Raw genomic sequence first — 11,227 nt, 5'->3', positions numbered from 1 at the left:
ATCCTTACGCAATTGAAAATGATGCTGCAAATCACAGACTTCTTTCTCGTGCCAAAAATGACAATGAAGAATAAAATTTTCTTTAGCAAATACTACAATAATCTGCACAACAAACTATGTGACTTCCTACTTGGACACGTATGTGCAGCCTACTGGCACAATCTCGGAAGCCTGCAAATCTCAAAATCTCAAAATCTCAAAAGCCTCAAATCTCAAAATCTCAAAAGGGCAGTGAGACGTTTGTGTATAACTGTGGTACCCGCTGAAAGAAGAGACAATGGGCACGAACTGAAATACAGGGAAATCCATCTAAGCGTAAGAAAAAGCTTTTTTACTATGAGGATGGTCGGACACTGGGGCAGGCTGCCCAGGGAGGTTGTGGGGCTCCATCCTTGGAGATGCTCAAACCCGCCTGGACAGGTCCCTGCGCGACCTGCTGGGAGCAGGGTGGGACAGAGACCCCCGAGCTCTTCTGTCATTCTGTGAAGAAAACCCAGAAAACCTAAGTTTCTCTGAAGATTGTTTTTCTCTTGTAGAGAGTACAAACAGAACATTGCCCGAGTAAGAATTTGACTTCAGAATTTTTAAGCAGTTTCATTATACCCCAACAAAATGTAAATAAAAGTGCAACAGCAGCTTGTGGAGCCCAGAGCCCCTAAACCTGCAGATGCAGATTCTGGCTGGAAGCACTGGACAGAGGTTGTGCAAAAGTCCATGAGAGAAAGGAGTCCTGCTATCTTCTGCAGCCAGCTTTGGGTCAGGTCCTCTGCTAGCTCTGTCACCAAAGCAAACAGTAGGAGAAGCGAAATAGCAGGTCTGTTCTTACCAATGCGAATTGGTGATCCAACGTGAACCTTTGTGTGATGACCCTCTAGTTGCATTATAAAGAGTTGTGCTGCCTCTTTGATGCAATTAGACCTTATCATTAGCACAGCACTTTCTGTATAGCGGATGATTTACTGTATGTCAAAGGAACAACATGATTGACTAAGTAACTTTACTTAAATAAAATAGAATAGGATATACAGCATATTTAAAAACAAAGCCTGAAAGGATGTAACACCTCCTTTTTTAGTTATACTTAACCAAGAAAAAAAATGTTGACATTGCAAACGTAAGTGGGTAATGGCTGTGCGGGGGTAAAAATGGGGTTCCATTCCCCGTTCTGCTGCAGATGTCAGGTGCAGGGCTGTGAATGTCCAGCTGCAACCTGCTTTCCACTTGCAGTGGATCTCTGTGCATGCCGAGCCCTGCCCGGTGCGGGAACGCAGCGTGCTGAGCCAACGCTGCCTGCCTGCACAGTGCGGGGCTGGGCTCCAGGGGACTCCTGGCCCCGGTGTGACCATCCAGCCCAGCTGCCTGGGCACCTGCAGGGGACAGAAGCTCAGAGCATCACGGTACGGCGGGATGATAGTGCTCCCTACCTCCCAACAGCATTCTCTGTTAAATGTAGGAAAACATTCACTGTCTTCATGTGCAATTATTAATGTGTATATGACAACAACATAAATAGTTTTTCTGTCCGTCCAGCACCAAAATGAAAATTTGTTTAGTTTTCTGTAAAGACAAATCTTTTTTCACCTCTGGATTCAGTCTGGAGTGTCCATTCCCAAGTAAAACAAAGCAGAGGAAACAGAAAGTCAGATTTGGACCTTGTACGTGCAGCTTGGAAGATCAAAAGCTGATGATGTGTATCCTCTTATCCAAAACTTGGAGCTTAACCAGCACTTTAGTAGACTCTACGTCTTGAGAATTCCCCTTTTGCTGTTTATGGCACAGAGCAACTCAGCTGCTTTTCTTACAAGGAATTACGGGCCACAGTTTTTAAATCAGTTCTGCTTTTGGCTGACTAATTCAGACACACACAGATGTAGGCAACTGAGACCCACAGCACTTAGAAACAATAATATGCATTCCAAACACTGATGGCAGCAGCAATTCTAACTGCTGTGCAAACAGCCATTACTAGATCTCAGCTGCAGAGATGGGAGGTTGCCCGCTGCAGTGGATACCCAGCTGAGATGGTACCACACAATCTCCAGTGGGATATCTCTATCACATTAACGAAAACAATCTTAGAATAGCAAAAGAGTTTATAAATGACTTTCATCCTGAGGATAACTAAATTCTAGTTTGAAATGCAAATCCTACAATATTTTACTTTTTTATGTCATGAACTGTTATCTATAGTCTAATATTAATACGTTTAAACAAGCACTTAGACTGCATTTCTTTAGTAAAAGGTCAGTATTTTAAAGGTCCATCCATGAACCTCTATATTCTGCCATTGTTTCAGGGTACAAAGCAAAATGTCAGGAAATCTTCACGTTATAAAAGAGAATTTAAAATTCAAAACAGCTGTAGAAATCATGTAGTAGTTTGGGGATGTATGTTGTGCTGACAGAAAAATAAACACTTTACGGCTTTTTGGTGACAGGTCAAACTTCTGGGGAATTGGGATCATCACAGCGAAGTCTGAGAAAATGCTGTGTTGTCAAGCCAAATCTTACTTGTTTATTATGTGAATGCTGCCCTTGACTTTCATAGGACTAACTGCCCAAATACAGCAAATAAGAATTGGTTGCTACTAATCTAAAGATTTATTTTTAAAGATAGAACTTACAATAGGGTTCTCAGAGCTTTAAATATCCTCTCAATGAATATCTTGCCACAAATCTCAAGTATGATAAAAGTTGTATTATTCATTATACCATACATAAATATAGCATAATATAAAGACAAATGATGACATAAACAGCAGGTGACATACATTCATTATCACGCGCTATTTAACTTTGGTGGCATAAAGTCACAGCTGAGAGTAGTTTGTGTTGCCTGTGACTCAAATGACCTTTTCAAGACCCAAAGGATGCCTTCCCGTCCCGTGAATGCTCTTCTCCGCGCGAGATGCCTTCGCAGCACCGGCGGACACCACAGCGCCGTTTTGCTGCCCTTACCGCAGCAGACATTGCTGGCAATCGGAGGTGCTTGCCACCGTGCTGCGGGATTTCTGACACGACTGAACTTTTAGCTAGATGGCTGCACGATTTATGCTTATATATGTATATATACCTATCTATAAATATATACCACAAGAAAGATGCTACAATGCATTAAGGCAGGAGAATCATGCAGCAACTCTGCGATGGGCTGAGATTGCCCAGCTTGAACTGTATTTACCTACTTGCTTTGGAGAAAAAATATGTATATGAAAATGGATTTCTGCAAGTTAATAATAAGATATAAATTCTGCAAATATATAAAAAGATGGTCCATATTTGGGTCTCATAATTTTGACAACATCCTTTTCAGTGTAAAGAAAATAAGAGACTACAAAACCCAAAGTTAGTCTTTCAAGTGAATAAGTCATGGAAACCCAGTGAAAATGAGACAATATTCCTTATTCACAAGTAGACAGTGAAAGAGGCACTGCCTGACCTTCCGACACACGGCACAGTAAGCCCAAGACTACTTTGATACAGTACTCTTTGAATAAGTGCATTTTTCTGGAATTCTACGAACAAGATTCTGGAGTTTTAGAATTTTATTTACGTACATTAATGGAAAGATGTTTTCACATTTTCTCAACCAATCACTGAAAGGAATCACCTTAACAGCACAGGTCACAATACTGGCCCATTATTGTCAGACCCACTGATATCAATAAAACTATTCTTAAATACTTTTATACTAAATACAAACTTTTATACTGTTTATAAAACCTAAATACTATGTAAAGAGTGAAAGTACATATTTAGCATATATAAAGTATAAATATACTCTTTTATACCAAGCATTAAATGCTTAAATAGTCTGAGTATTGAACTCGGAGTATCTTATTCTTCCCTTCATAATAATACAAATCCACAGAAAGTCTTAACAAGGTCAAAAGAACCGCCCAGTGTAGGAGGATAAAAATGACAATATAAGAGAGAATAGAATTATCTTCAATATATTCACTTGGAAAATACAGAAATTTGTTGTGCTTACTCAGCACAATGCCCTCAAAAATATAGCACACTCTCTATGCAGATTTATTTTACAGACTTATTTTTTTAATGGTCCAAACCAGTATCTTAATCATAGCCAGCCCGCATCAACAGCTAACACTATATGCAGTTACCAGCCAAAGGTTAAATAGAATGAAATGTCTTTAAGGTACTTAAAATAGAAGTGTTTACTTCATTTTCTTGCTGTTTTGGCAAAGGGTGAGGGAGTTGCTTATTTATTTGGCACAGTTTTTTTGCCTGTTACTTCATGAAAATTTGAAACACACATGGTAATAAAGGTCAAATAAAAGCACAGTAACAGAAATACCTCCGGATATTTCTAAGCCAGTAGCCTGGAAACCCTGACACCAGTGAAAAAAAATCTGCTTCACATCAATGAAGATAAAGCTTTTATCCAATATCTTTGAAATAACTACTTATCCATACAGTCTTTTTTTAACCATTTCAAAGTATGTAAGAGTTACTCAGACAAAAATGGATGCTGTTCACAGATATTCACAGGAAACAGATATTTTAGAGAATCATGGAGTTTGATGAAAGTTGGATACCTTAGGAATGACTCTCATAATTTATTGCTGAAGTTATCCATACAGAAGAAAATAATTGTATTTCTCTTTGCACTTATTTGTACCAGACGTTAGCTTCCAAACATTACATATAGATAAGTAAACTTTAGAACTTACTTATTTCTCTTAGTTTTGATGCTAAGATCATCATTTTCATCCCCTGGACAAGAACTAACACATTTATCTGCTAAAAAGAAATAAATAGTTATTAGATTTGAACTAGATAAATGGGAATACAAATTCCTCAGATTAACCTTTCATTTTTTGTCTTTGGCCACTGCTCAGGTATTTACTATTTTTCACTCTCCACAGAGTGTTTTAAAAATAACACATATTTCATCAGATCCTCAGAAACACCTTCATCCAAATGAAAGAGTTAGCAATAAAACCAACCATTTTCATTCTGAAAAATCGCTCACTGTTCATGTTGTGAACAAAATTGTTCATTGTCCATTTGTGACATGATTTTATTTAAATCTTGTTATTGTTGCACCTGATACTCCCTCCTCCCTTCCCTTAAAAATACAACTACAAAGACGTTTCTGCAAAATTATTTCAGTCCTGGCAGCCTGAAGGATTCAATAGTGTTAATTCACAGCAGAACTTCCCTCCTTAGCCCATTTATCTTTCTTTTATAAGCATTCATAATGCTGCTTTTACAGAAATTCAACCACCAGTATAGCAAGGCTATGGAGATACCAACAACCTCCACATTCACGGTGTTGCAGAGTAACTCCAAAGCAACGTTACATTCCTGGTTTGGCCTGGACACTCGCCCTTGAAGGACTCTGAGGTTGCATTGTCAGTCGTAACAAACGTGAAGCATATGGAACAGATGTTTAGTTCTGGGATCTGAATTTTTTTTTCATGTATACAAACTGCAGTTTTCATCAACATTCAAATGGACAGACCACCAGAAGCCATGTCCACCCAGTGCTTGGTTTGTGTTGGGGACTTTTCAGTAGTTCACCATGAATTAGTTGAGAAATATAAAAATCGAACTGTATGTGATTAGCTTGGGAATATCACAAACACCAAACCTCACCCTTTTTGTATTAGACTGGTAATGAAGACATGTCTTGCTATTTAGGAAACTATGAAAAAATAAATTAAAAATAAATATAAAATTGAACTTAGGTTATGGAGATAAAAGGTTTGAATAACTTGATATGGTGAGGTCTGATCTTCCTGAAATCAGATGGAACTCCCAAGAGATCTGCTAGAAAATGACTGAACACAAATAGACAACAGTGTGTATCTGGAAATTTATAAACTAATTTCAAGTGCCTGTTACTCGTCCAGGTCCAATCTTCGTATCATTGAAGCTAACAGAAATTTGGCTATTTATTTCAAGTTTCAATTTAAGAATGTTGTTTTTAGCTCATTTTGTTTCCCTATTTTAGGGAAATTACATGTTTATTAGTATGCTTTCAGTAAATGTTACCTTTTATTTATCTTAAGTGCATGAACACAGCATACACTAAATCACTGCAAAAGGAATGATAAAAAACAAACAGCAGCTGTAACATTGTGGCATGGGAAGACCAGGAACAGAAACCGCATGAGGAAATACACAGCAGGTGCAAATGGACGCTTTACTAACTACAACTTAAAATGATAATAAGGAGAAATGAATGGCATTCCAAAATAAGGATAGTCTGAACTCAACATTTCTGACAATATACGAGCATTATGAATACAAAAAATGAATTTAATAATGCTTTAACTATACATAAATTCACTGGAACTACTATGTCTTCTTGCTAAATTCTTCTTTGGGTTACTAAATTAAAAATATAAAGTAATAGGAAAAACAACCTGTAAACTCAGAAGGTGGAATGTAATTCAACAGAGATATTATAAAGCTATTAATCTGGAGTTGAACAACCTGCGGAGGCAGCGGTGGTCTTAAGTTTAATGAATTCTGAAGATAATAGTACGAAATGACAGAGTACTTGATGGTGTTTTCAGGGGGAGATGAAGTTAAAGATGTCTCTAGGTGCAGTGCTGACTGGGCAAGCACTGTCCTGTTCCTACCAAATTCCACCACTACTAAAGAAAATAAAAGAAAAAGCCATGTTCGCGGGGCACCTTCTGCATTTGTCACACGCCATAGAGAGCCCTTCCAGAGCCGGCTAAAGGACATACATTGTGGTATGCTCAGACATTATGAATCCTGATGGGCTGTTCTTTTAGTAAAGCAAGCAAGCGGTGAGAAGCCTGGCCCACGCAGTGAGCCTTTCCTGTTCGACATTTCCACAGGACAAGAGAAAACTCACTGGTGATGACAAACGATTATGTGAAGTTCTCCAGCTACTTGGAGGTGAACTCAAATTTGAAGTCATCTTACAGCAAGATCTTTCACAGATTTCTGAAAAGCATATATAATTTTTAAATTTTGTTGTGAAAAATACGTGAACTGGACATTTATAAAACCAAATCTTAGCTACCATACAGCCTTCAGATAAAAGAAATGTGATACAGGACACCCTGATTTCAGTGTTTACTTCCATCTGCTGGTTCCTGATACACCTCAGGTTCTCCCAGAGAGCAATGACAGCCTCCCTGAGGGAGGGACACCAATTCCTTCTCGCTTTGCCTGCACGAGTGACTGCTATGGGTATACTGTCTTGGACAAATGGGACAAGATTAGAGTCAGCATCATCACTTAAAATTTCAGTGCAACGGAAAACTCAGTAAAACATGACAAATGGTATCTATACTCTCACTCAGGAACCTACTGAATCACATCGCTGGACCTCTGGTAAGATTATAAACTGACTTTGAAAGGAAAGAGAGGCAGCCGAGCACAAAATCTAATAATTGATTTAAAGCTTTGAGGAAGAATATTACTTGACAGTAATCTTCCCACGAAATCATGAAGCGGAGCACTGCCCCCATCTGATGGTCTACCAAGCTTAGTGCTGATTAATTAAATCATTCAGCTAATCCCAGCCATGTCATGAATTCCGGTTCATTTTCCAGAACAAAGAGGAAACACCAGCATTTACCAGGTGAGTTAAAGTGTTGTCAATCCATCGGCCACATGCAAAAATCTGATTTGCAATTTTGTAAAGAGACCTGGCACCCATGTATTACACATAAGCCTCGGAGCTTACCTATGCTGTTTCTAGGAACCGTGCTTCATATTTTTGTCTGAATGCTAAAGGGTCCAAAATATTTGTGGGACAGAGTAAACTAAATCATAACTGGTTTTGAATAGGGATCATACCAAGTATGAATCAACATGCTGTTTTCTGTACTCAGAACGTCAGTTTTCTTTTAATTATCTGAAAAAATAACTTTCTCAGCCTAAACATCCAGACCAACCATTTAGCAGATGGAGGAACAGGAATAGATAAAAATGTTTTTCTCCATTGCAGTAAGACAGAAACATTTTAAGGAATCTTTGAGGGAAAATAGGGATATTATGGTCAGTCTGTGACCGTACTGAGACAGAGGAGTAATGACAGTCAGGGACAAGAAGAGAGAGCTGTCACCAGAAGATGTTGCACTCTGCTGTCAGACAGCTCTGACTTGGGAACATGGAAAATCAAGGTATGAAAGTCCTGGAAACGCCGTCTCTGTCCTGGCCCTGTGTATGGTCAGCGGTGGGTCCCTTCACCCAGGTGACGTCCCCGTCGGAGGGGCTGGGGTGGTGCTGGCCGAGAGCTGCCCTACCACAGCAGAGGTGCCTGTGCAGCTGCTCCGGAGGCACGGGAGGAGCTGCTCCTCCTCCCCGATTCCACAGGATGGCCTGATGGGAACCCATTAGTAAAGAGCCATGACACCTTCATAAATCTCCTTAAGAACTAATACTTTGTGGAGGCGGAGTAATTGATAAATGAGTAATTTTTCATTTATGCCTAAATTATAAATGCACTTGATCTTTCAGCGGAGTGATGCGCAGATAACCTATAGCACCCCATGAATAAATATGCTTGCCAACTTTTTTTGTGCCTTTGATTTAAAAATTCTAATTAAAACTCAGCGGCAGCAACTAAGCTAAATAAATTTGGCAACCGTTGTTGCAAACACACAGCTCATTTGTGTTATTTATTTACTCGAGATTACAAGCTAAGAGAAATGGTAACAAATAATTCCTTTCACCTCAGCAGCTAATATATACTAATTATAACCTGACTGTCCCAAATACTGAGCAACCACAAGTCCCAATTATATCAAGGAAGATGAAGACCATTAGCAACAATGAAAACCATGGTCATAAAGAAACTGGTGCATGAATCAAATCTTGGTGCTACTTATAGATAATAAATAAAAAGGATGGAACACACAGCAAAACACAGATTTTTGAAGCGGCACAGATCATCAATGACTTTAGGCTCTTCTCATTAATTAATTATAGACCGTGAACAATGACCCTCAGTTTTGTCTTTGGCCATCATTCCCCCTTGTCAGTAATTAATTGATCTTTCAATATATCCTGTAATAAAAAACATACGCAGATACACTTTGGAATTATTAGATATACAGCTAAAGTTATTCAAGCCATATACAAAAATGATACATATACAAGCATCTGACGATTGAAATTTATATTGAAAATGTAATGACATTATAAGTTGATAAGGAATACACTAATAGAAGACCACTCTCTGTAGCTTTTCTTCAGTAACCTGCTGCTAATACTTATAACGTAAATCCTGATTTACCACTCATTTTTATCTACCTGCAGACATAGTGTTTCAAGTCCAGAAATGCACGCTCACAGCCCCTGTTTTGCGGTAGTTAATTGGGAGCTCTACCTGTGGATCAAAGCATACATTACAGCCCCCAATGGCCTGAGTGTAAAAGGCAGGTCACTTCACAAGACTGGCAGTGCTACCTTATTTTCAGTTATACAATACTACACTTTTAAAGAATGATAAAAGTCTCTTTTTTTCTCCCTCCATTTTTCTAGACCTCACCACTAAAGAACAGGCATCAGCTGAAGGAGGCTCTCCAGTGAAACTGCTGTAAAGCAGAATATTCCAGAATAACAAGCAGCTAATCAAGACAAGCAGTATTTCAAATGACTGCCGTGCATTTAGATGTCCTCCCGGTAATGGCAGGTCTTATTGACACAGCTCCCACATGAAAGCCAATGTAAAGCATCAGGAAATAAAAGGAGGACTGACACAGGGTGGAGCAGTTCCCAGTAACAGGGAGACCACAAAAACTGGTGAAACATAATCTTTGGAGAGAAATGTGGTGGAACAAACTATGGAGCCACTACTGCACTGGCAAGCACAGGCTGGCATGCTGGGCTGCTCCGGGACTGGTCATCAGCACAGACAAAGTCTGGACTGAACAACTAGGGTATGGATAGCAGACCAAAACGATGGTATGGCAAGGAGCATGGGATGGGATGGAAGTCAGGTTAGGAAAACTGCCACTGCGAACTGGCCGTCTTGGGGAGGACCAGATAGCAAACACCTTGGATCACTGACAAGCCAAGGGGTGTCTTTTCAACTGCATTTTGAACCACTTAACTTGTATTACTGCAGATCAGCAGTTATTCTTTAGCCACGACTGTCCCCTTCAGGAATCCAGTGTTTAGAAGGTGACTGGCAGAGTCATGTTTAGATGGAAGCACCCACGTTTCCGCCAAACCTTTTAGCACTCATTAGAGATTTACTATTGGGATTTTTTCTGCCCTCTACAACTTGGTTGGATAATCGTTAGCTATGGAGCGTCTGCTTTTGCGTAACAGCTGAATAATGCATTGGTAATGCATTCCTAATGTACATCTTGGAAATAAGTGTAACAAAACATAAAGACAGCGTCTTCTGAGATGTATTTTATACATCAAAGATTCATCCAATATAAGAAGCCACCTGTTTCTTCACTGCCAATAATGAGAATGCTCTAACCCCCAATTCAGCATTTCAGTGAAAATAAGGATTTTGCAATAAACATCAATTTTAACACAATTTATATGAAATCCCAAAAGAAAAACCCTTCTAATTATGGTTATCAAACTTTCACTGAACGTATTTAGTGACCAAGTTTCATTCGACATTTGAGTTTAAATAGAGGCAAATAATCACAGGGCTTTAGTTACTTGCTGCAGCTTCAAGCTTGCGCTTGTGAGGAGGATCCTCGATGATCCGGTTTATGTCGCCGCGGTGCTTCAGGTCCACTGGCTTCTCCCAGACTGACAGCTGCATTGTAGGGTTGAAGAAGAAGACCCGGTCATCTCCAGTCCAGACTACACACCTATTCCAAGTGATAAACTGTGCTTAGATAATGTCAAATACACCCACAAACAAGAAATTAACCCGCAGCTGGCTTATTACATCTCTGTTTGCAGTGCCTGGGTGAGACTCCTCTCTGACTGACAGCCTGCCCCAGGCCCTGCCAGCCCCCACCAGTCATCTCGGGTAGAGAAACACTTTCTGTATCAAGAAAATATCATAGAAATGGTCTAAACACCCCAAAAAAGCAGTAGGTGAAATGTTCCATCACAGAAGGGAAAAAGAACCAGGCGAGGAGGAACGCCATGGTGCTCACAGCAAGAGAAGCCATAGAAAAATTCATTTCATGTTCTAAAGCCGTGGCTGAGACCAGCAAGCGGCAGAAGCCTCAGCAGCGGGGCTGGGCAACCATGGCCTCAATGCCCACGGGCCAGGGCTGGGTGGCCATGGCCTT

The 11,227-nt window shown here is 39.8% G+C and overlaps 1 protein-coding gene across 1 annotated transcript in view; it reads right to left on the bottom strand.

The window, feature by feature from the left end:
- Positions 1-11,227, bottom strand: part of TCERG1L (transcription elongation regulator 1-like) — a 188,312-nt gene that overhangs the window by 11,534 nt on the left and 165,551 nt on the right. The window contains exons 9-10 of the mRNA XM_009326008.1: positions 10,641-10,795; positions 4,694-4,763 (exon numbers count right to left, since the gene is read on the bottom strand). Coding sequence (XP_009324283.1) covers positions 4,694-4,763; positions 10,641-10,795 — 225 coding nt within the window. The remainder of the gene's footprint in view (positions 1-4,693; positions 4,764-10,640; positions 10,796-11,227) is intronic.

The sequence above is a fragment of the Pygoscelis adeliae genome, unplaced genomic scaffold (genome assembly GCF_000699105.1).
Source record: "Pygoscelis adeliae isolate BGI_AS28 unplaced genomic scaffold, ASM69910v1 Scaffold4, whole genome shotgun sequence".
Taxonomy (NCBI): Eukaryota; Metazoa; Chordata; class Aves; order Sphenisciformes; family Spheniscidae; genus Pygoscelis; species Pygoscelis adeliae.
This window is presented reverse-complemented; position numbering and strand designations above follow the sequence as displayed.